A 25986-nucleotide genomic window follows, 5' to 3' on the forward strand; every position below is an offset into this window, starting at 1 on the left:
CTTTTTAAGTTTCACAAGTTTGAGGGATTTATAAAACTTTAACAGTTCAATGATTTTTTTTTTTAAATAAGGAATTTTCCTACCCCATTTACATGTGTGAATATATTATTTGGCCAAGAGAATAATAATGTTAATAAAATAGTTATTATCGGAATTACAAAGATAAGCATAATGCCATTTAACATCATCAAAGGTAAACATATACAGTGGATATGTACAAATGAATGTGATATTTCAGGCTCTCTCCCCAATTTTTTTTAAACATTTAATTTAACCTTTAATTAACTAGGCAAGTCAGTTAAGAACAAATTCTTATTTACAATGAGGGCCTACAACGTGATAGTACAATGTACACACATATTTTCAGTGTGTGATATGGGGGTTGGAGACATGTTTATCTCGACATTACAAAGAATAACTTTTATAAACAATGACAACACTGCCATGTTGCACTGAGCCTTTCTGTTAGAAAACCACATCAATGTCAGACTTTAAACTGTAGCAGATTCACCTCCCCTGACTTCACTCCTCAAATTTTAGTCTGCAGGCGATTGCTTCAGCCTTAACACTCATACAAGCCCACATAACACTGCTTTTAAGGGAAGCAAGCACATCCCAGGGGGTGTAGAGAATATGGGAATGGTCATTGATTATGGTGTGGGCTTTTTTCCAGATTGCTGTTTGTGGAAGGAGCATTACAGGGGTACATCCATCTAGTAGGTTACACATGAGGAGATGGAGAAAGAGGGCAATCTTGATTTCAATGCACATAATGTGACCCACATTGTTTATGGTGAACTGTACATTGTTTCAAAGTAATCTTTTTAGGCTGTGTTTTCTTGTTGCACATTGTTGACCCTCACATTTAGGGACACATTAGTGAGCCATGCCAGACTCTGGGATTTACGCAGTTGCAGGTGAGTTTCTAAATATGTTTTATGATTATACAAGGGGATTGCTAACTATTGTAAGAATTATTTTTAGTTGGCACACCAAGTCAATAACCGAACTTGCTGACAAAGATGACTTTCTTAAAAAATCTATTCCGAATTTTAACTCAATTCAGGAGGACTTTTATTATGGAGGGTGTAAACGCAACCGGAAATTGAACGGACTACGTTCAGTGTCACACTCAGTGCTACCGACGGTTAGGTTTTAAAACTGTTGTAAGCCTTTTAACTTTGGAAACCATCTTTATAACAAACACTTAGCTAATTTTCAAGCTTCGTGCGTGACTACGTTTGTATGAGGACGAGATGCAATGTCAAAATCCCAGCGAAAATGGTATTGCGGATTTTGTTTTACTAGACTTGGTGTGCTTGATGTTCAACATGGCGTATCCTCGCTAAATGTCCGTCTGTCTCGATCTTTTTAGTATGCTAGAAGCGGGAGGACTGGTACTTCTGAATCATCCACTGTTATGTTTTGTAAGGGATAGCCTATTTAGATGTTACAATTACCTTGGCAAGCATGTTATGTTTTTTTCCCTTTAACTAAATGAGTTGCTAGATAGGGACCTCAATATTTGGAACTAATCTGGTGCGCTTGATACATTTGTATGAATGCAGTTTCCACGTTTGGGGCAATTCCATTGGAACCTTGAGGAAATATTTTAAAGGTTTTTGAACCAGCTCTAACGTTCAATATCAGTTCAGTATTATTTCAATCATTATTGTGGCTCATATCCTTATTTTTAGGTCCCCCTCTTCTTCTTCCCTCTCTGCGTCTCTTCATTCCACCACTGCGGCTTGTCTCTGCAGCCATGTGGCAAGTGGTTCAGCGAGGAGATGTTCAAGATTATGGGATGCTGGAGGAGTTTGTCACCACGGTGACCGACATTGTGCCAGAGCTTTTGAGTTGCAGTCAGAGGGCCCAACTCATTCTGGGCCTTCGAGCAAGGGTAAGAGATTGGGTTCAGAATGGGGAAAATAAACATGCAACAAGATCATGTGAGGTTACTCTCTGACAACAATATTGTTGACTCTAACCTAAAACAGACAGCTGTTAAACATTGATTGAGATAATGACCCTGACACTGGTTTCTCAAATACTGCCGTTGGCCCTTAGCTATCTATCATATATCTCCAAATGAGAACAGAGCAATGCCTACGAAGTGTGTGGTTGACCTTTGTTCTACTCCTGACTGGTCATCTGTAATTTTAGATGGTTCTGGAGTTGTGTCGTACTGAGCAGACAGCAGACCAAGACATTCAGCAACACCTGGACAGGATCCGAAGCCTCATATCCACTGGGGAAGCAGAGGTGAGAATCTTTCTGGGAGGGAGCAAAGACCAATGTCACTCAAAATATTCTGTCATTGAGTTGTAAAATGTGATTATTTAATTGTTGTGTGTGTTTTGTTGCAGTCAAGTGATGCAGAGGTGGAATTATCTGAATCAAAGTTTGTGGAGCTGGTTGAATCTCTGCTGAAAGATCCAAGTGAAAGGGAGAACTTTTACCAGGTTTGTTTTGCTCTTATATGGTAGGAAAGTGACCACCTCTTTCTGCTTGACTTCCCTATCCAGTCCCATGATTATTTTGGATAGAAAAATAACTCCAGGCTACACTTTAACATATAAAACCAAATAGAAAGTATGTAGAAATAATAATGGACCTAAATCATTTCAGATAACTGCCCTTATCTTGACAAACAAAAGCTGTGCGGCCCTCGGAATTTTGAAACCCCGATGTGGCCCTTGAGCCAAAAAGTTTGCTGGTCTAGGTTACAAAAGGCAAATACTAGGCTAATTATTGACATTCATTATTACATTAATTTATTCTCTCCTAGGACGTGTTCCCTGTGGAATTTGGGCCCAAGTATGACACTGCAATACAGATGCTGATGTTAGAATTCCTTTCCAGATTTGAGAAGTTACTTCCCATACCAGACCTTGAACAGGTAATAAGAATGAATAACACCTGTATCAAATTAGCTTGGGAAATTAGAAGTCAAGAATCAATATGTTCATGTTTAAGAAACTGTGTGTTGGACATGAGTATGTTGTTGTTAATGCTTTTAAACCATGTTCCTCTCTCTCAAGACTGCCTCCTTGTTAAATGCTGTTCCCTCTGCCCTGGAGAAATGTTTACAATTTGTACCTGACCCCATACAATTGAGGACCCTGCTCCAGTACCACAGAAAACATGGACATTTGGACTTCATCGGTGAGTATCATACAGACTCAGAGGATCCATAGATCCATAGCAGGTAGCCTAGCGGTTAGAGCGTTGGGCCAGTAACCAAGAGGTTGCTGGTTCGAATATCTGAGCCGACAAGGTGAAAATCTGTCTTTGCACTTGAGCAAGGCACTCAACCCTAATTTGCTCCAGGGGCGCCGTATTACTATGGCTGACCATGTAAAACAACACATTTCACTGCACCTATCTGGTGTATGTGACATTAAAACAGTTTTTTTTTGTTGCTTGGATTGGTTGTGCCAAAATTGCAAATATTTGAAGTATAAGCTAGTTGTACATGATGCAAATATGAATTGTGCATCTAAAGTGTAAAATGTAATTTTGTTTTTGTGTTTGCACAAGTGCTTGATGAATAGTGTCTTGTAAGTCATGGGTTGGGCACCAAATGGAATATGAAACTGAAATTAAATAAATAAATAGCAATTATATAAGATTGTGGAAAAGTAATTGACATGTATGACGTTGGTCAAACACTGTTGCAGAAAATATATTAATTCAGTTTAACCTGTCTTTTGTCTCCCTCTTGCACAAAAAGAAACTCCATCGTCCTTTGGTGACTACATCCTCTCCTCTCTGTCTCTCCCTCTACATGTACGTGTGGTGACTGCCACCAAAGGGTTGGTGGAGGGTACAATGGAGAAAAATGGAAGACTACTTGCACCAGATGAGGATCAAAGAGACGCATTTACTGAGAAGGAGCATGTTATGAATAGGAAGCCTGTAAGTGGGGCAACGGACAATCAAGCTGTCACCGGAATTCATGTTCAAACCTCAAAACAAAGCAAAAGGCTGCAGATTAAGAAAATATGGTCAAAAGTTCAAAAAACATGTAAAACGGATTCTTCCGGCCATGCAATCCAACAGCCATCCTCCTCCAAGGTGCACACCTCCCTGAGGAAGTCATGCAAAAGGGGCCCATTCAGTAAGACATGCCCAGACTGTGGGAGGACTTTTGCTCGAGCCACGTCCTTTAGAAGGCACCAGCGAAGCCACACTCAAGATCATGATCATAGGTTTAAGTGCCTCAAATGTGCAATAGGCTTCAAGGATCTTTATGATCTGAAGAGACACCAGCAGGGAGTTTGTGAAAAGAACCTCTCAACTTTGGTTGATGGGGAAAATAAAGAAGAGATCCCACAACCCTCAACTACCAAATCTCCGAACACATCACCCCTTAAGACGCTCTCTCCATCAGGGCTAACACAGAAAAGAGCTCTGGACACCAAAACATGCTCTTTGTGTAGGAGGTTTTTCACTCGTACTTCAGACATGGCAAGGCACATGAGATCCCACTCAAAAGAGCATCCATTTTGGTGTGTAAATTGTGATAAGAGATTCAAGTATTCATATGATTTGAAGAGGCACCAGAGAGATTTGTGTAAGAAAGTGAACCAGGAATATTTAGGTCAGGTTGGTCAAAACTTGTCACAACAGAACGGGAAACCGCAGCCAGAGAAAGATGAATCCGAATCAATGGGTAGCACTGGGTCTATTGGCGCTGATGAAAACCCGCAACCATCTCACAAAGGGCTGTCCGACTCAAAAACCTGTTGTGTCTGTGGTAGGATTTTGACTCGTACCTCAGACATGGAAAGGCACTTGAAATCTCACTCAAAGGCACGTCCCTTTCATTGTGCTATTTGTGAGAGAAGTTTTAAGTACAAAGATACCTTGAAGAAACATCAGGAAATCCTTGGCCACGAGGGCATCCTAGAAGACTTCGGTCAGAGTGTGGACCAGCAAGAAGTGGAAGTTAAAACAGAGAGTTGCATCAGCCATCTCACTACCAAGGAAAACGACACTGAGCCCCTTATCACGGCTACTACCTCAGTGCCGACTCTCAAAGAACCCAAACCATGCACTGTGTGTGGGAAGATTTTTAACCGTGCTTCAGGAATGGCTATTCATATGAGATCCCATTCAGAGGAGCGTCCTTATCAATGTGGCAACTGTGAGCAGCGTTTTAAGTACATGCATGGTTTAAAGAAACACCAGAGGGATATCTGTCTGAAGGTGAACCAAGAAGAAGCATCTAAGTTGGTGGACCAGCAACAAGAGGATGCTACTCCAGAGGAGGCTGGTGAACTGCTAGCCACTGATGACACAAGGGCAGAATGCAAGGAGGAAGAAAGAAAGGTGGTATTCAAATGTGATGAATGCGATAAGGAATTCAAAGGCTCATCCTCCCTAAGAACACACAAACGAATTCACAATCCATTCTATTGCTCTGACTGTGGAAGGATATACCCAAACTCCATTGCCTTTGACAGACACAAGCTGATGCACAAGGAAATCCAGTGTACCATGTGTGAGAAGACCTTTACCCTGTTGGGGCGTCTGAGAGAACACTATCTGCATCAACATAAATTCACAGGACCATACCCCTGCTCTCAATGTGAGAAAACCTTCACTCAGTTATCGTACCTTGTCATCCATGAGAGGGTTCATTCAGGAGAGTACCTGTACCAGTGCTCTGTTTGTCCAGAAAAATTCAGAACAGCCAATTCTCTAACAATACACAGTAGGAAGCACACAGGAGAAAAGCCGTTCCTGTGCTGGCAGTGTGGAAAGAGCTACCGGGCCGCTTCTGAACTGTCGGTGCATATGGGGACTCACTCAGAGGAGAAACCCTTTTCTTGTTCGCAGTGTGACATGACTTATCGGACAAAGATTCAGCTAAATACACATATTGAGCAAGTTCATGAGGGGGTGAGATTTACCTGTACAGTTTGTGGAAAGCAGTTTTACAAAGCAGTGTCATTGAAAAGACATGAACTTACTCACACAGGAGAAAGACCATTTCCATGCTCCTATTGCGAAAAAACTTTCATCACAGCAAATGAAAGGAGGTTGCATGAAAGATACCATACTGGTGAGCGACCATACAAATGCCAAGACTGTGGAAAATCCTTCATTCAGTCAGGTTACCTGAAATCACACCAACGACTTCACACAGGAGAGAAGCCATTTTCATGCAGCGTTTGTGACAAACGTTTCAGATTTTCTCATCATATGAAAAGGCACCAGAAAACCCATATAGAGAAGCATGTGTGTGGGGAATGTGGGGAATCGTTCACCCAAATTCGATGCCTCAAGGCTCACCAACTCACTCACTCCCTCAATGAAAATTGAGTTATTGTTGTACATTTGCACATCAGTTGTTGAATGTTCTTTAGATTTTTATTTTGGATAGATTTAATAACTTGGTCCGTCTGATAGTTAAGTGGATATTTTGAATAGATTATCTAAAATGTCATGTAGAGTCGGCTGCAAGTATTGATAGTAAGTCATTTGGAGAGAAAATCTATATGACCCATGGGCAATTGATTTTACTTAATGGACAAATCCACCCAAAAACATATTTTGGTATTTGTTTCATTAGTCCGTTGTTGACGTACAGTGCATTCAAAAAGTATTCAGACCCCTTGACATTTTGTTACATTACAGCCTTATTCTAAAATTGATACATTTGGTTTTTTCCCCCTCAATCTAAACACAATACCCCATAATGACAAAGCAAAAACAGGTTTTTAGAAATATTTGCAAATTTATAAAAAAACTGATCACCCTTCCATAAGTATTCAGACCCTTAACTCAGTACTTTGTTGAAGCACCTTTAGCAGTGATTACAGCCTTGAGTCTTCTTGGGTATGATGCTACAAGCTTGGCACGCCTGTATTTGGGGAGTTTCTCCCATTCTTCTCTGCAGATCATCTCAAGCTCTGTCAGGTTGGATGGGGAGCATCGCTGCACAGCTATTTTCAGGACTCTCCAGAGATGATGTGTCGGGTTCAAGTCTGGGTTCTGGCTGGACCACTCAAGGACTTTCAGAAACTTGTCCCGAAGCCACTCCTGCGTTGTCTTGGTGTGTGCTTAGGGTCGTTGTCCTGTTGGAAGTTGAACCTTTTCCCAGTTTGAGGTCCTGAGTGCTCTGGAGCAGGTTTTCATCAAGGATCTCTCTGTACTTTGCTCTAATCATATTTTTCTTGATCCTGACTAGTCTCCCAGTCCCTGCCGCTGAAAAACATGCTGCCACCATGCTTCACCGTAGGGATGGTGCCAGTTTTCTTCCAAACGTGACGCTTGGGATTCAAGCCAAAGAGTTCAATCTTGGTTTCATCAGACCAGAGAATCTTGTTTCTCATGGTCTGAGAGTCATTTAGGTGCCTTTTGGCTCACTGGCTGTTTGCAGCTGGCCAAACGGCCAGCCCCTCTTGAGTGCTCCACTCGCTGCGCTCGGTTGATCTGTATCTTCCGCCTGTGGTTTGTCGTGCTTGTGTTTCGTTAGTGTTACACTACGACTCTGTGTGCATCCTTTAATATATTGGTGGCTCTTGCTGCCACAAACTGTATTTACCTTACACAACTTGCCGACTGGCTTGTTCTTTGTGTTGTGAATTGCTTTAGCGGGTTCTCTGCTAATTACACTACAAGTTTTTTTAATTTTTATTCTTTCCCCTGCAGAATGTAAGCGTATCGTGGTGGGCTTCCACTACGTTGAGACATTAACTTTGGAGTTCCTTAGCAGCGTTACTTCATCATATGGTGCTGTTTTTACTGCTTTGATATTAAACCAGCTAGGTAATATTGCAGTTGGTGTAAAAAAACAACAACATATAAATCAAATCCATTACCTGGTTGTTGTTTTTTGTCTGCCTGTTTTTCCCACACAGGTGTTCCCCGTTTTGAGTAATTTATCCCTCACCGGGTTCCTATTCCTTCAAGCGGGTCACGACATAAGTTCTCCCAGGGCGTCGGACCCCTGCTCCGTGGCCTTGCTGGCTTGGCTGAGATTATGGCTTCTCTTTGTGACAGGTGTGATGGTGGCATCCCCCTGGAGATCTGCATACCTCGTGTATGCACTGCCTGGGTTTGAGCCACGTGGAGAGGGCGGTGGAGCACCCTACTGGATGCCTGTTCTGTGTGGTGTTCTCAGAACGCCTGTGCCTGGTGCGATTGTAGGCCATGCATGAGTGAGTCGGCCAGGCTTGGGCTCAGGCTGGGGACGAGCTCCCTCCCTCAGGAGTGGTGCGCCAGCGAGCTGTTAGTCCCTCTACTGGGCCAAGTACCCCTCCCAGGAAGCATGGCTGGAGCCACCGCAGGCAGAGCCCATCTTCTGCCAGTCCTGGACGGGGGCAGGAGTCGGACCGCTGGGACCACCTTGAACGGATGGCGCATGCCCTGCGTCAAGAGGTCAATAGCTTCGATGGCAACCACAGCTGTTCCCCTTTGGTCAGTGATGGGCTGTTCCTGGGGGACGATGCTGGCACTGTTCACCACCACTACCAGGCTGACAGGTCATCAGAAGCCGGCCGATGGGGCTTCTGACTCAGAGCAGAGACTGGACCCTGGAGTTATGTGGTGGGCGCAGAGTCACTCGGCCTCCGGGAGTGCCGGACACCATGATCGCTGCCATGGTCCTCCCGGACCGGGAGATAATAGAGCAGAACCGGCAACTGAAGCCGGGACCCCCCCAGAGTCTTTGATGTGGGCTTGAAAGCCACATATGGGTCCCTCTGCTGTCTTGGCCACCTTACCAATGCAGCCATGCTGCTGCAGGCCTACCTGCAGACTCTGTTTCCCCGGCTGCAGGGGGTACAGAGGAGCTCCTCCGGAAAGCGATGGAGGTGGCTCGCCTGCTTTGCCTGCTCCAGAGGGATGTGGCCCGCTCCAACGTACGGGCCATGGTGCAGGTGTGTACCTCCCGGCGCCATCTCTGGCTGGCCCAATCCCGCTGCTGTCCAGAGCACATTTGTCACTCTCCCCATCACCCCAGGGCTGACCTTTGGCACAGGGGTTAATGACATTCTGGAGCAGACCGATAAGGTTCGTATGGACCGGGAGACCCTGAGATGGTTCATGCCGCCTCCTCAGGCCCCGGGTCCAAGGCAGACGGACCGTTGCCACCACCTGCACCAGAATGACGGTGGGGTCCCTCTCCTGCCCCATCGCCTCGTGCTGAGGAACGACAGCGGGGAGGGGCACAGTGTGCGGTGGAACAACAACTTGTCAACCGTCACCGCCATAGGGATGTGCCTGGGGGACCCAGGCGCCAGAGGAAAGGCGGGCCCCGGCAGGACCCCTGACACACCCTTCCCCAGCCTGGTCTCAAAGGGCAAAGTGGGAGGAGTGTGTGGAGTCCCTATGGGTGTTGTCCACAATGCTCGAAGGGTACCAACTCCAATTCCGCTGTCGGCCCCCGTCCTTCAGGGGCCTTCTTGTCACCACAGTGGCCGACCCCCTGAAGATAACCCTGCGGCTGGAGATCTCCTCACTCCTGGACAAGGGTGCCATCCGCAGGATCGAGAGTTCAGAACCAAAAATAACCAAAAAGAGTCAAGAGGGTTTAGACCGATTCTGGACCTCCGCAACCTCAATGGGTACTTAAAGCTACTGAGGTTTCACATGCTGTCCCCAGTCCGTGTGTTGCAGGCCGTGTCCAGGGACCAGTGGTTTGTGATGCTGGACCTGAGGAATGTGTATTTCCATGTTCCTGTTTACCCAGCTCATTGGCAGTACCTCCTATTCGCTTTCGAAGGGAGGGCTTATGAATTCATGGTTCTTCCCTTTGGCCTCTCCTTGGCACCCCGTACTTTCACAAAGCGCATGGACGCTGTCCTGGCACCTCTCACGTCCTGAGGGTTGTTGAGCCTCAATTACCTGGACGATTGGCTGATTTGTGCCCCAACCAGGACCCAGGTCCTGTCAGACCGAGACATGCTCCTGACCCACATCGGGGGGCTGGGCATTACTGTAAACGGCAAGAGTCGCCTGACGCCAACCCAGAGGGTGGCCTTCATTGGCATGGAGACTCAGTCCTCATGAAAGCACGCCTGCCCACTTGAAGGGTTCAGGCGATCTTATCTTATCGACCACTTTCGGCAGGGGCGGATGGTATTCATCCTAACCTGACAACACCTGTTGGGCTTGCTGACAGCGTCCTCGTTGTTGATTCCCCTGGGCCTGCTCCATCTCCGGCCTCTTCAACGGTGGTTCAACTCCCACCGGCTGCACCTGAAGCGCCACCGTCACCACCAGCTGCGGGTGACCGCACAGTGCCTCATGGCATTGAGGTGGCGCTGTCACTCCTTTCTCTCAGGTGGGGTGGAGATGCTGAGGATGTGCCGCCGGGAGCTGGTCAGCACAGACGTCTCCCAGTTCTCCTGGGGTGTGACCAAGGGCAGGTCGGCCAGCAGCTGTTGGCTACCCCCTTGGAGCGGCAGGCACATCAATATACTAGAGCTCCGAGCTGCACTGCTGGCCCTGCAGTCTTTCCTTCCACATCTGAAGGAAAGAAATGTCCTGGTGAGAACGGACAACACCACAGTGGTGGCTTACATCAACCATCAGGGTGGACTGAGGTCACACCGCCTCCATCTTATGGCACGGGAGCTCCTTCTCTGGGCTCAGTGACGTCTAGCATCTCTACGCGCAGCACACGTACCTGGCATTCTGACTGGGGCAGCGGATATGCTCTCGAGGGAGGTGCAGCACCTGTGGGACAAGTTTGGGAGGGTGCATGTGAACCTGTTTGCCTCTCTGGACAATGCTTACTGCCCCCAGTGGTACTCCATGTCGGAGCCACCAGGGCCTCTGGGCTTGGATGCTCTGGCTCACTATTGGCCAGGGCTGGAGCTTTATGCATTCCCCCCTTTTCCCCTGATCCAGGCTGTGCTGGACAGGACTAGATTGGCAGAGCATCGTCTGCTTCTGGTGGCCCCATACTGGCCCAGACGACCCTGGTTCAGCCTTCTCCTGTCGCTGTTGTCTGGGACACCTTGGCAACTTCCCCTGAGACCGGACCTGCTGTCTCAGGCCGGGGGAACTCTGTGGTATCCGAGGCCGCACCGCAGTCTGTGGGCTAGGCCACTGAACGGCACCAATGGTCCATGTTAGGACTACAGGAGGGTGTAATGAACACCATGCAGAACGCAAGGGCACCGGCTACAACCGTGGCATACCAGTTGCACTGGCGGTTGTTCTGCTCTTGGTGCACTGTTATTGAGGTCGTGCCCGAGTCATGCGGGGTGCAGTATGTCCTCCAATACCTGCAGTCTCGTTTGGATGAGGGCTTGACAGCTTCTATACTAAGAGGGTATTTGGCCGCTATATCTGCCTGCCATGTTGGGTGGATGGACAGGCCAGTGGGGCGCCATCCCTTGGTCTCCAGGTTTATGAAGGGGGTTTGTCGCCTGCGTCCAGCTAGGACCCGCTTAATGGCGAGCTGGGGTCTGGATGTGGTCTTGGCACACATCAGGATCTTCCTTTCGAATTGTTGGAGTCTGCCTCCCTGAAACACCTCTCTATGAAGGTGGCTTCTTGGTAGCGATTACTTCCATGAAGAGGGTGGGTGAGCTCCATGCTCTTTCAGTAAGTTCTGTGTGCTACCGGATGGACCCCGGGGGAGGAGTACATCTCTCTGCCCCAACCCTTCATTCCTCCTGAAGGTTCTTTTATCCTGTCTGCTTATGACCCCCCGGCAGTGGCGGGGGATTCTGGGCCTCCCTCCAGCATGTTTAGCCCTGTGAGGGCACTGGCTGCCTATGTGGAGCAGACACGGTCAGTTAGAACAACAGACCAGCTCTTTGTCTGCTTTGTTCACTTGCAATTTTTGCTAGGTACTATCAGGTAAATGTGGCACCTCCCTCCCTTGGTTCAGCAGTCCTGGGCGTCGCCTCCCCTTCCACATTGACAGCCCCTGCGTCTCGGTCCCGCACTGGGACTTCGCCGCTGGCTGGTCAGGTTCCTCTAGCACCGACTAGTCTGGTACGGGTATACCAATATATTGGAGTGGTCCAATATAGTGAAATATAACGAACGTTATGTATGTAACCACGGGTATGTGAGCTATTTGGATCACTCCAATCCTCTACGGTGCTAGAGGTGCCTCAAAAATGATGTAGAGATTCTCTACTAGAGAACGCATGTTGCGGCCATGGGGTCTATATATAGGGGCGGACCCCAGCCGTGACACAGGTGTACACTGGAGTAAATCTGTTAATCCTCACATCGTATGTATCCCTCTGCCGCGGAGTGATACCAATATATTGGAGTGATCCAAATAGCTCACGTAACCGGGGTTACATACGTAACCTTCAGTATTGTGTGTAGGTTGTAACATAAAATGTGGAAAAAGTCAAGGGCTCTGAATACTTTCCTAAAGTTACATATCTTGAAAACTTGATTCCTGACAAGCGAAACATCATCAATAGACTAATTACCTTTTCTTTTTTTTTAAGATCGTTTTTGGGTGGAATTTTCCTTTAACTACATATCATAGTGGGTATATCCAGTCCAATACTTCAAGTAGTTACATTTATTTTATTAACCATTATTTTAATATTGTATGAAACGTGCTGTAGATGATTTTTTTTGTCATTTGAATTAAATTGACTTTTTTGGCAACATCAGAGGAGTTTATTGCATTATATTAGCATCTGTGAGATGATTCACTGATTACTAGAGACGATATAGCCACAGATTTGTATAACTAAACCAAGATGGACCACAGCCTGTAGTTTCCAATGGGAACAGATGAGTCATAGTAAGAAGAACAAGCAAGGAGGTGGGCAGAGCCAAGCACGAGATCCTATTGGCCCGTTTTAGCAAACTTCTGCATATATCCGTTAGGTAACGCCTACTCTGAAATGCACGTGTGCAATAACTCAATTCGAGTTTTCACTCCTAAACAACGCGATTAAAAAAAACTTTGACAATACTTAGTCCACTCTATTGATAACATATTTTAGTTTTGGGAGCAGAACTGTATTGAGATCAAATGTTTCGTTAATGAGAAAATGTGCAGAATGTAGGCCAAAATCCATCTCGTTCCATCTTCTCCCATTGCCCGCCAGTGGGCTTCCGAGTGGAAACGCCAAGCGGATGCTTCATATTTATACATCCAGTGAAATACCGGTCTCATTGTTCTATCTGTGATATAGCGTTTCCCATGATCGTAACTTTTATTCTGAAGGCGAATATAAACCGGAACTATTGTTTTTTTTAAAGTGACTTCCTGCAAAATGAGAAGAAAAAAATAATAACTTCCAGGTAAACAGATATTTCAGCCAAGTGACTAAATGATTGCTTGGGTTTAGTTTAGGACGTCCCTGTGAATGATAATAATGGATTATTGGAACTTATCAGAGCCGGTGGTGAATACGGGTAAGTTTATAGTTGTCGCAGGGAACTGATTGGAAGCTTCCACCAGACAGAAGCAGGCAGGGGTTCCAGCTAGTAAGCCAACTTTCCAATCGTAGCCCTCTAGCTAGCTACTCATGGTGTAACTATGTATGGAATCAATGCTTATTTCCGTTTATGATCGCTTTTATGCGATCTGCATTCATACATAGTCTACTTAAAATGCAATGCGTAGTTAGCTATAGCTAGTGTAGCAATGTTTTACTCTTCTAGTCATAGCCTAGCTATTTGTGTGCTCTTGTTTGGCCCAGTCAGTGCAGCTGCTTACTGCCTGCGATATGTCCATTCATAGGGTTATCTTTTCCTCTACCTGCCCTGCGCCTGTTCATCCCACCGCTGCGGCTGTTTTCTGCAGCGATGTGGCAAGTGGCCCAACGAGGGGATATAATGGACTACGGGAAGCTGGAAGAGTTTGTGACATTTGTTACAGAGACGGTTCCAGAGCTGCTCAGTTTCAGACAGAGAACCCAGCTCATGTTGGGCTTACGAGCAAAGGTGAGAGAGAGAGGTGATTATTTGCAGTAACTTTGACTCTGATGTCATTACCAGATGTCATAGCGCCCACACATCTTTCACGGTCCAAAGGGACCAGGAATGATAACACAAAATCTATATATCCAGATTTGTCCTGTGACTTGAAAAGAACATGGTTAATTTAGTAATGAGTTGTAAGGAATAATATTTTAGTCATGAAGCAACAGGGAATGGAATATTTGAAGAGAAAGGTTAGGCCAAGTTGTTTACCCAGCAGTGTTCTTGTAGGAATAATCTGTTTTTTCCCCCCCCAGTTGGTTTTGGAGTTGTGCCGCACGGAGCAGACAGCAGGACTTCAGAGCCATCTGGACAGGATCCACGCTGCAAGATCACATCCGGGGGATACAGACGTGAGTCTTAAGATATTCCTCAATCCTCTGTAATGATGTTCTCGCACTCGATCTTGTCAGAATTACAGTACATTTATTCAAGAGGTTTTTTCCCCAGTTTTGTTGCGCAGAAGCGGAAGCCTCTAAATCAAATTTCCTTGCACTGGTACAAACTCTTATCCAAGACCCAGTTGAGAGAGAACATTTCTTCCAGGTCAGTATATGGTTTTGTTGGTTCAGTTTGTTAAACACCAAAGTTTGAACATTTGTATGGTCCGTCAACATTGGTATAACAAAACAGATGAAACCAGTAATATGTAGGCTACATTTTCAATTTTTCAATGTTTTTGTGATAATAAACCTATCGCTTCATGTTCTTAGGCTACATTTAATCTTTGAAAGAAAAATTCTATGTGAAAAGTAGCCAGCCAAATAATTGATCCCCCTGTCTTTTTCATCTCTCCCATTAGGAAGTGTTTCCTGTAGACTATGGACCCAAGTATGACTCTGCCCTGCAAGGATTAATGTGGGAGTTTCTCTCCAGGCTGGAGCAGCTCCTTCCAGTACCAGACCTCAAACAGGTACTCATGTACTCATGCAGAACCTCGTCATTAGACCACTCCTCGGACCGTCGTTATCAAGCATGAGCTTGTGAATAAAGTTGGCTTATTTGAATGTCTGCATCTTTCTTTCATGTCATAATGCCCACGATGAATTAACATGCTGACACATCTCATGTGCAGCACTCTTCACAAAACGTTACATTGGTTTCTCTGTATATGTATTAGACATGAGACATCTTGGAGCATTTTATTTAAGATAATGGGCATTTAGAATATTTTATTGAAGAACAACTGGACCGATTGATTGATGCATATTATATTAATGTGTGCTCCCCATCTCGTAGACAGTGTCTTGGCTCAATGCTGCACCCTCTGTCTTGGAAGAGTGTGTCAACTCTCTATCTCAACCTCTACAGTTGAAGACTCTACTGCAACATCATAGAGAACTAGGACATTTGGACACCAATGGTAAACCACTTAAAAAATAAATAAATCCAGAATTAGTAAAGGTGGTATGCAAATTGTTACATTTGAATGATTCAAGGAAATACTTTTAGGATTGTAATATTCCCCCTTTATTCATATCATCCCAGCAGTTTATTAAAATAAATAACATCTCACTGTAATTGTCTCCTTCTACCTCTCAATCAGCAACTTCTTCCTCCTATGCTGGCGACTGCATCTTCTCCTCTCTGTCTCTCACTCCGGTAGTGGTGACGGCCACTAGAAAGACAGAAACAGAGATCCAATCAGAGTTGATGGATGGCTGTATGGACCCAGCCTTATATGGTGAAGAGATGGAAACTGAGTCTGTAGTAGTGACGGAGTATGCAGAAGTGGAGCTGGGGACCAGTACATACACCAGTGAGGAAAGGGAGTTTAGTATAGAGAAGACTGAGTCACAGAACCAAAGAGACAGTCAGGTTGAATTGAATGGGGAAGAGCGGGAGATGGTAGCCATGCCAAGCGAGGAAGGCCGTCAAGAGGGAGAAGTGGAGGTTATGTGTGAGGAAGTGGGGCATCCTAACAGAGATGCTGAGCTTGTTTCAGAGGAAACCAGTGACATGAACACAGAGGAAGACGTTTTCTGTGCAGAGGTGGGGGATGTGTGTGTGGATCTGGAGTCAATAAATAGAGAGGTGGAAATTATTTATGAGGAGGTGGAGCATGTTGAACATCAGGAGTTAGTTGGGCCTATATGTGCAGAGAATACAATTGACAGACCATCCACCCACAATGAGAACCTACATGAAGAAAATGGGGTCACAGAGGAGGGGATTGAGAAGGAGGAACAGGAGAGAAATGAAGCTGGTTATGTCCCCCAAACTGACACACATCAAGGAAGTTCCCAATGTACGCCACAAGAAGTAATGAACCAGCCTGAACTGGTCACATCCTGTCTGCATCAAAAACCCACATTAGGGTTCCAGAGACTGGACGTCAGTGGCCTGCCTCTCCAAATGTCCTCCCCCTCTCAACCATTGAGAAGAAACACAAGGCTCCGGATGAAGACAGTGGGATCAAAAGGACCCAATGGAGGGCAGCTCAAGGCATTGAAGGAGGAGGCTAATGGGACCTGGGGCGTCCCTTTATACCTGCCTCCAGACCCAAGGTAAGAATGAGGCGTGGGAGGGGACTTAATGTTTTAAAGCAATTTCACCATTTACTTTAAAAGGATCACAATGGAAATGCGTCATTGAATTCATTGTGTTATCCCTGTCACGTTTTTAAAATGTTTGTACTGTTTGTATGGCTTTGTTGAACTGTCAAATAAAATCAATCCAGTGTCATTGGACATCAATTGTGCTTTATCGCTATCTTTAGGGAAGACTCTGAAGACCTCAGCGCCACTTCTGACAGCTCCACAATGAATGGAAATAAAGGTTTGCAATGTTATATCAACACAAGGTTTCTATGGCATAGTAGGTACACTAGATATCGTTAGAATTCTCTGAATGTTTAATTTTAGTTGAATAGATTTGGCAATGTTGAATATGGTCCAGATGCCTGGTTCAGAATAAGTTTGATTATAATTCTTGATAACTTTCTAAATATACAGTATGCTCCTTTCTCTGTTCCCCTGCAGGTGGGACGGTGGAGGCTCCCTCTCTTGTCTTCGCCTGCTCTCAGTGCTCTTTTAACCATGCCGACGAGGTGACCCTTCGGCAACACCTTAAAGAGCTTCACCCAGAGGAGTACAGAAGGATACTTGCTGCTGGAGAAAATGAAACAGAAACCCCTCCAGGGTCTTCCAGCAGCACCCCTCTGAACCCATGTCTCTCAGACATTCCCCACACACTGGGGAAGTCTGGCAGGCATGCATCACGCTCCAAAACATGCTCTGTGTGTGGAAAGACCTTCTCTCGAGCGACAGATATGAGGAGACACCAGAGATCCCACACTGGGGAGCGGCCTTATAGGTGCACCCAATGTGGGAAGACTTTCCAGTACTCCTTCGACTTGAAAAGACACCAGCGAAAGGGCCTAGGGTCAAGGCCGTTCCAGTGCTGCGCGTGTGGAGAGGGCTTCGATCGGGAGGAAGATCTAAATACACACTGCAGTGTGGCTCATTTAGTCTCTGATGATGACGTTGGGATCAAGTTAAACCTCCCAGCAGGCCTTGAGAGTGAGCAGTGTCCCAGCGAAGACGGTCAACACAAATGTCCAGAATGTGACATGTCTTTCAGTCAGATATCCCAAATGAAGCGACACCAGCTGATTCACTCCGGTGGTGACACGCTGCAGTGCAACCAGTGTTTGAAGAAATGTCAAAACTCTGATGCCCTCACAAAACACATGCAAATGCACAACGGAGCTCGACCATTCCAGTGTTCTATGTGCAAAATGAACTTCACGCAGCTAGTTTGTCTTAGGCAACACTACTTGAATGCTCATAAGGAAGAGGGTTCATTTCTGTGTTCCCATTGTCCTAAAAGTTTCTCAAGGCTATCAAACTTGATCAAACACCAGAGAACTCATACAGGTGAGCGGCCTTACCAGTGCTCTCATTGTCCAAAGAGATTCACACAACTACAGATCTTGACTAGACATGAGAGAATTCACACAGGAGAGAGACCATTTCTTTGCCCTGACTGTGGAAAAAGCTTTCTGTCCTCTGGTGAATTGTCAAAACACCTTCAGTGTCACTCAGAGGAGAGACCCTTCCCTTGTCTCGAGTGTGGAAAGACTTTCAAGGCCAATCGGTTTTTAAAGAAACACTTACAGACTCATACAGGGGAGCGTCCTTTCCCCTGCTCCCAGTGTGGGAAGAGATTTTCCAAGTCGACTGATCTGACCAGGCATAATCGCATGCATACAGGGGAGAGGCCACATATGTGCTCTCAGTGCGGTAAAAGTTTCTTAACTTACTCCGAAGTGGTGAAACATCAGCGCTACCACACTGGAGAACGACCATTCAAATGTGCGCAGTGTGGGAAAAGTTTTACCCAGTCCTGCTATCTTACAGTACATCAGCGGATACACACAGGAGAGAAGCCCTACTCCTGCAGCGTGTGTGGAAATCGCTATAACAGCACCACTCCACTGAAGAGACACATGCTCAGCCACACGGGAGAGAAGCCATACGTGTGTACTGAATGTGGGAAGGCTTACAACAGATTGCATCTGCTGCGGACACACGAGCGAACTCATGCAGCAGCTGAGGCTGTTTGTTGAGGATATTGGTGTGTCATTTGCTATTCATATGTTGTAGTGTCTTTTGGTGGATCATTTGTTGTTTTTTGGAAATGTAAAGTAAAACAGGCCCTTTGTATTAGAGGCCTGTAACAAGAGTTGAGCCTCATACTGTGAATTGTTAATTCTGTCACTGCTTGGAATTTGATTGTATTTTTGAGGAGATGTGCTTTTTGCTGTCAGGAATCATACATCAAAGGGCATTTTATTTAGATTACTCACCTTGTTTTGACATTAAAAAGAGAAGTATTGCGCACTCTCCTTTGCAGAATGAAGAGGACAGTTGCTACCGGTACACATTTACATTTACGTCATTTAGCAGACGCTCTTATCCAGAGCGACTTACAAATTGGTGCATTCACCTTATGATATCCAGTGGAACAACCACTTTACAATAGTACATCTATACAGGCTGGTTGTTGAGAGGTGAGTGCCAGGCCCTACTGTATGTTCAAAACAGGGAAAATATGTATTCTCAAATGTAGGCTTGAGTGTTGTCTTTATGGCTGAGATACATAATATTAATCAATCAGCTATCCTGGTCAATAGACGATACAGTATTTCCTTTTCGAAGGGACCCATTTTGTCTCATCAGCACTCCCAGAGGCAAAACTTCTGTATCTTTAATGGAGTATTCCTTATTAAAAGAAGAGAAAAGTTAATAAAAGTAACGTTGCTTATTTTGTCTTGCGGTAGGCTACAATATTTTTCTAAAGAAAATCAACTAAAATCTAACAGAGCCATGTTAGTAGTAATGTAGGCCGGCAGCTTGGGGGGCTTATTCTATGACTTTTATTTTGGAAAAGGTACAGGCGGAACGAAAATTGAGTCCAGTCTTGGGTACCGGAAGTTTTGGGGAAGTAGATCGATGTTACTTTGCTCGTTAGGGAGCAGTCAAATAATTTTGTTTTGAAATTATTCTGCGCTTTTACATAAGTATATTTATAGCCATGGATGCATGTGGACTATCTAAAGACATCAGTGGTGTGTAAGAAAATAACTTCTAGCTAACGTTACCATGCTAGCTAATATCTGCGGAACTAATATCAAAGCCCCATAGAAAGTGTCATAGTTAGCTATCAGTTGATAGCCGGCTAAAATCGGTTATGACTGCATTGTTAAGCCAAGTGTGCTTGTAATCCTCTAACCTAACTAGCTATCAATTTAAAGTAAAGACAATTTGAATAGTAAAGTTATTGCTTAATGCAAATTAATCCGGACAAAGGCTAATGTCTGATGCTAGTCTTCCATTTTATGGAGCCCCATTCTGTAACGACTGGATGAGAAATGATTGTCCGCATCATTAGCTGACAGACATAGTGATATATTACCACTGTATATATTTTGAACAGTGTTCTGACTTCTGATTGAATGTTTGTCAATTTGTACACCTACATTTCAGATCCAATTCTCAGTCTTTCTTCTCTGCACCTCCTGGTTCCACCATTGCGGCTCCTGTCTGCTGCCATGTGGCAGGTGGCACAGCAAAGAGATGTGAGGCACTATGAGAAGTTGGAGGAGTTTGTGACTCTGGTGACAGAGGCCATTCCAGAGCTGCTGAGCCACAGACATAGAGCTCAGCTCATTCTAGGTCTGAGAGCACGGGTGAGACACGAGTCAGGGGGCATAGGGTTATTCAGTTGGATGGAGATCCCTGAAAAGCGCAAATGAAATATATTATATTGAACAGAAAGAGAGAGATTTTCCTATGATGATGAGTAGAGAATTGGGTCTGTTCTATACATTATGTAACTGTCTGTAATCCTATGAATGGGTACTCCCCACCTGAGTTGATTGAGAGGTGACAATGACATGGTTTCTCCAGCTACAGGTTTGTACCACAGTTAATACTTGTTTCTACTGTGTGTGATTCAGTTGGTTCTGGAGCTGTGCCGAGGCCCTGCTGACCCTCAAACCATCCAACCTTACCTGGACAGAATGCCCACTGTTACTCCAGGATGCACAGGAGTAAGTGGGCTATAGTCCTTTTAGAACAGAACTTGGTTGTTTTCCAAGTGGATTTGAGTGCACACAGCCACTATGTGATGAGATGATTGTATCTGTTTACTGTCTTGCAGTACAGAGATGCAGAAGTGGAAGCATCTGAATCCAATTTTGTGGTGCTTGTCCAATCACTGCTAAAGGACCCTGTCGAGAGGGAGTGCTTCTTTCAGGTACTTTTACACTCGGCGCTGTGAGCCTCTTGCAGGACCGCGCTGCTTACGTCAAGGTTTTGTTGAAAACAATGGGAGTGTCTCACTCCCGGGAAAAGTTACTCGTCCAGGCCTTCAAGAAAAAAGTGACAATCCATCACCTTTCCTTCATTTAAATAATGTTCCCCCAACAGGAGGTGTTCCCGGAACAATATGGCCGACATTATGACACAGCGGTACAGACGTTAACATGGGAGTTCCTCTCCAGACTGGAACAACTGTTTCCAGTACCAGGCCTCAAGCAGGTATTGAGCATTATGGCATACATAGCTTCTGGCAATTTAGCCTTTCTGATATTGGATGTAGCATAAATCTAGCACAGGTTAGGAATAGTACATTTTGGGAAGACAAACAATTATTTAGGCTACGTTGATTGAATATAAAATGCATTTCTAAAAGACATTCCCTTTCAGACGGCGACATGGCTCAGCTCTGCACCTTCAGTCCTGGAGGAGTGTATGCAGTCGACCCCAGAGAATCTGAACCTCATTCTCCAGCACCATAAGAGTTTTGGACATTTAAAAGGACCTTGTAAGTCTCCTGTAATGATTACCAAATCATGATGCAACGTTTTGTAGCACAGTTTAAAACTCGCAGGTCGTTTTATGACACAGTTCTTGTTTTCTCTCGTTCAGCTGCTCTCTCCTCCTCCATGGGCGACAACATCCTCTCCTCTCTGTCCACCCCTAAAATGGTGGTCACCACTGAGCCGACCACTTTTGTCATCCGGTCAGAGTCGTCACATAACTCGGCAGATGTCCTGGGCCCCATGTCTTTAGAGGACACTGATGCTGTAGTAGTAACAGTTTACACTGAAGTGGAGGTTGGAACAGAGGTGGAAGAAGAGATTGTAGAGACAATGAACGAGGAATACGTATCGTCAAACGCCTCTCCACTGCGGGAGGAGGTGGTTGAACTTAAAGCTGAGGATATGAATCTGGAGATGACAGTCGTTGAAGAATATGGCTACGTGGGGGAGGAGATGAGTGCAGCCGAGGAAGAGATGGACACAGTGAGTGTTCCGGTGGAGCAAGCAGATGAAGCCGTTAATATAAGTGAAGACATTGGAACTGCGACAGAGACACTAGCAGTCAAAAAGGATGTCCAAGATGAGGTGGTGGCAGATCAGGACGGCCAATCAGAGACTGTGAATGTATGTGTGAACCAGGAAGGGAAGGACACGTCCCATGTGGTCAACTTTCAAACCCAACAACCTGCGACGTCAAATGTGAGGCGGTCTACACGGCTACAGTCGAAGACACCAAGAACTTGGCGGAGGAAAAAGAACACTGAGAACAAGTATGAGTGATGATTAGAAAATAGGAGTACTGTCATTTAAAAAGGAATCTGCCGTTTTGTCATCAAATTAGTGATATTTTTGTGTTCGTTTTTAATCACAGGAACAACGGTGAGGCCTCAAGCATGGTTTATGTCATCTCACCCAGGGGAAGAGAAGCCGGTAATAATGAGCTCTCCAACTATTCTGACAGTGACTATTCTGACAGTCATCAGGGAAATGGTTATATACAGTGAAGTTGGAAGTTTACATACACTTAGGTTGGAGTCATTAAAACTCATTTTTCAACCACTCCGCAAATTTCCTGTTAGCAAACTATAGTTTTGGCAAGCCGGTTAGAACATCTACTTTGTGCATGACACAAGTAATTGTGCCAACAATTGTTTACAGACAGATTATTTCACTTATAATTCACTGTAACAATTCCAGTGGGTCAGAAGTTTACATACACTAAGTTGACTGTGCCTTTAAACAGCTTGGAAAATTCCAGAAAATGATGTCACAGCTTTAGAAGCTTCTGATAGGCTAATTGACATAATTTGAGTCAATTGGAGGGGTACCTGTGGATGTATTTCAAGGCCTACCTTCAAATGCAGTGTCTCTTTGCTTGACATCATGGGAAAATCAAAATAAATCAGCCCAGCCAAAAATTGTAGACCTCCACAAGTCTGGTTCATCCTTGGGAGCAATTTCCAAATGCCTGAATGTACCACGTTCGTCTACAATAGTACGCAAGTATAAACACCATGGGACCACGCAGCCGTCATACCGCTCAGGAAGGAGACGCGTTCTGTCTCCTAGAGATGAATGTACTTTGGTGTGAAAAGTGCAAATAAATCCCAGAACAACAGCAAAGGACCTTGTGAAGATGCTGGAGGAAATGGGTACAAAAGTATCTATATCCACAGTAAAACGAGTCCTATAACGACATAACCTGAAAGGCCGCTCAGCAAGGCAGAAGCCACTGCTCCAAAACCGCCATAAAAAAGCCAGACTACGGTTTGAAACTGCACATAGGGACAAAGATCGTACTTTTTGGAGAAATGTCCTCTGATCTGATGGCACAAAAATAGAACTGTTTGGTCATAATGACCATCGTTATGTTTTGGAGGAATAAGGGAGAGGCTGCAAGCTGAAGAACACCATCCCAACTGTGAAACACGGGGGTGGCAGCATCATGTTGTGGGGGTGCTTTGCTGCAGGAGGAACTGGTGCACTTCACAAAATAGATGGCATCATGAGGAAGGACAATTATGTGGTTATATTGAAGCAACATCTCAAGACATCAGTCAGGAAGTTAAATCTTGGTCGCAAATGGGTCTTCTAAATGGACAATGACCCCAAGCATACTTCCAAAGTTGTGGCAAAATGGCTTAAGGACAACAAAGTCAAGGTATCGGACTGGCCATCACAAAGCCCTGACCTCAATCCTATAGAAAATCTTTGGGCAGAACTGAAAAAGCATGTGGGAGCAAGGAGGCCTACAAACCTGACTCAGTTACACCAGCTCTGTCAGGAGGAATGGTCCAAAATTCACCCAACTTATTGTGGGAAGCTTGTGGAAGGCTACCCAAAATGTTTGATCCAAGTTAAACAATTTAAAGGCAATGCTACCAAATACTAATTGAGTGCATGTAAACTTCTGACCCACTGGGAATGTCATTCTCTGCTATTATTCTGACATTTCACATTCTTAAAATAAAGTGGTGATCCTAACTGACCTAAGACAGGGAATTTTTACTAGGATTAAATGTCAGGAATTGTGAAACTGAGTTTAAATGTATTTGGCTAAGGTGTATGTAAACTTCCGAGGGACCAACATTTTCAAAAAATAATGTTTGGAAGAGATGTATGTTTACATGTATTTCATTGTGTGGTCTCAATATATTTTTCAATGAGCATGCCCTTTATTTCATTCCCAAGCCATGCAAATAAAACATGCCTTGTCTGACTTCTGTCTCCCAGGTGGATCTGACAAGGTGACCCCCTTTACCTGCCATAAGTGTGCCTACCACAGTCTGGAGGAAAAGAGCCTTCACCTCCACATGGAAAGCATTCACACAGAGGAGTACAACAAGCCCAATGTGTCTGGGAAAAACAGAGCAGAGGTTTCACCATGTCCCGACAACACTGGCCAGATATCCACATCAATCAAACCTCCTCTCCTTTCTTCAAAAACTTTAATAACTGAAAACTCTGAGAATCAAACCGGTAATGCTGGGACTCCCACGAAAGCAAAAGGCTACCATAAGGCCCACACATGCGGCACGTGCGGTAGGATCTTCACTCGCTCCTCAGATGTGAGGAGACACCAGCTCACCCACACGGGTGAGAGACCTTTCCACTGCTCTCAATGCGACAGGACCTTCCAGCATTCGTGGGACCTGACCAAGCATGAGAAGAAACATGGTGGGACATCCATCTCTTTCCCCTGCCAGCAGTGCGGGAGCTCCTTTGCCAACCTCCGCTCTCTGACAGCCCACCACAGAAGTTCCCACCTGGGCGAGAGCGACCTGCCCCACCTCTGCTCCATCTGTGGCAAGAGCTTCCCCTCCTCCTCGGATTTACTGGAGCACAGGAAGAGCCACGGGACCAGCCTCCAGTACATCTGCCAGCAGTGTGGCGAAAGCTTCCACTCCCTGCTGGCTCGCTCCCAACACCGGCAGACCCACCTGGTAAAGCGGCAGTTCAAGTGCCCGCACTGCGACAAGAGCTATACGCGCAAAGCTGATGTGAAGAGGCACATGTTCTCCCACAGCGGCGAGCGACCGCACCAGTGTAACCAGTGTGGGAGATGCTTTTCCTTCCTCTTCCTGCTCAAGAAACACCAAATAGTTCACACGGGCGAGAGGCCTTTCCAGTGCTCCTACTGTCCCAAGAGGTTCACATTGATATCCATCCTGAGCAGACATGAGAGAATGCACACCGGGGAGAGACCCTTCCTCTGCTCTCAGTGTGGGAAGAGCTTTCTGTCCCAGGGGGAGCTGTCCAAGCACCACCGCTCCCACACTGATGAGAGACCGTACGCTTGCAATCAGTGTGACAAGAGGTTTAAGAGCAAAAAATCCCAACAGGAACATATCATCTCCCACACCGGCGTGCGCCCTTACCCTTGCTCTTATTGTGGGAAAGGATTCACCAAACCATACGCTCTGACCAGGCACCATCTCATACACACAGGGGAAAGACCATTCCCCTGCGTCCACTGTGGGAAGACGTTTCTCACCCCCGCAGAGGTACAACTACACATCCGCATTCACACAGGGGAACGCCCTTACCCCTGCCCTGATTGTCAGCTGAAGTTTAGGAGTTCGTCAGACTTGGCACGACACAAACGCTTTCATACAGGGGTGCAGACATTTGTCTGTAACCAGTGTATGAAAAACTTTCCCACCTCATCCAAACTGAAGAAACACATGGAGAACCACTCAGGGACAGAGGCAGTCCAGAGCTCAGACTTTGGAGAACATTCCAACCAAGCGTGAAGTAAGGGCAGCAGCACAATTGGCAAAAATGGCAGACACAATTCAAGTAAATGTACCTTCACAGCTATTATATTCTACAATGTCTCTGTCAAGGAAGATCTTTCAACACCATTAGATCTCCAAAATGAGATATCTTGTCAGTCTGGCTCATGGCCATTGAAATATAGCTGTCAATTTATTATTTTGTGTCTGGTCAAAGGGAGTTGCAACTCCATGTCCTTGGCTTATTTTATTGTAAACTGTATATGCTCAGCATCTTAAATGCAACAGTTTTAAACTGTAAAATCAGTGCTATGATCATCCAATTAGTAGTCAATCAGTAGCTGGTCTATTGGAAGCGCTGGTAAATTAAAATGTCTAACTTTTGAAGAATGTCAAAGATTAGTAAAATGTTCTGTTACGTAATGAACAGCCTTAGGTGGATGCCAACTTGTCTCCTTGTCTTTACAGTTCCCAGCACAATACATGTATTTT

At 45.3% G+C, this 25986-nt stretch overlaps 2 protein-coding genes across 8 annotated transcripts in view; both read left to right on the forward strand.

Annotated features, from left to right (window-relative positions):
• Positions 1 to 18773, forward strand: part of LOC115180024 (zinc finger protein 135) — a 26524-nt gene extending 7751 nt beyond the window's left edge. The window contains exons 1-15 of one of the 7 annotated variants that reach the window (XM_029741892.1): positions 527 to 716; positions 870 to 917; positions 1698 to 1900; positions 2164 to 2262; positions 2367 to 2462; positions 2789 to 2899; positions 3042 to 3165; positions 13691 to 13893; positions 14187 to 14282; positions 14380 to 14475; positions 14732 to 14842; positions 15169 to 15292; positions 15476 to 16436; positions 16649 to 16707; positions 16911 to 18773. In XM_029741892.1, coding sequence (XP_029597752.1) covers positions 887 to 917; positions 1698 to 1900; positions 2164 to 2262; positions 2367 to 2462; positions 2789 to 2899; positions 3042 to 3165; positions 13691 to 13893; positions 14187 to 14282; positions 14380 to 14475; positions 14732 to 14842; positions 15169 to 15292; positions 15476 to 16436; positions 16649 to 16707; positions 16911 to 18499 — 3903 coding nt within the window. In that variant the 5' untranslated portion in view covers positions 527 to 716; positions 870 to 886 and the 3' untranslated portion in view covers positions 18500 to 18773. The other 6 variants (XM_029741893.1, XM_029741891.1, XM_029741895.1 and 3 more) reach the window with 6 other exon arrangements.
• A 508-nt stretch (positions 18774 to 19281) lies between these two features.
• LOC115180028 (zinc finger protein 184) lies at positions 19282 to 25935 on the forward strand. Its single transcript, XM_029741902.1, has 9 exons — positions 19282 to 19501; positions 19920 to 20122; positions 20393 to 20485; positions 20596 to 20691; positions 20865 to 20975; positions 21144 to 21261; positions 21366 to 22029; positions 22131 to 22189; positions 23993 to 25935. Exons 1-9 carry the CDS (start codon positions 19468 to 19470, stop codon positions 25510 to 25512), a joined length of 2898 nt encoding a protein of 965 aa, XP_029597762.1. The 5' UTR covers positions 19282 to 19467; the 3' UTR covers positions 25513 to 25935.
• The last annotated feature ends 51 nt before the right edge of the window (positions 25936 to 25986 follow it).

Source organism: Salmo trutta, chromosome 40 (genome assembly GCF_901001165.1).
Source record: "Salmo trutta chromosome 40, fSalTru1.1, whole genome shotgun sequence".
NCBI lineage: Eukaryota > Metazoa > Chordata > Actinopteri > Salmoniformes > Salmonidae > Salmo > Salmo trutta.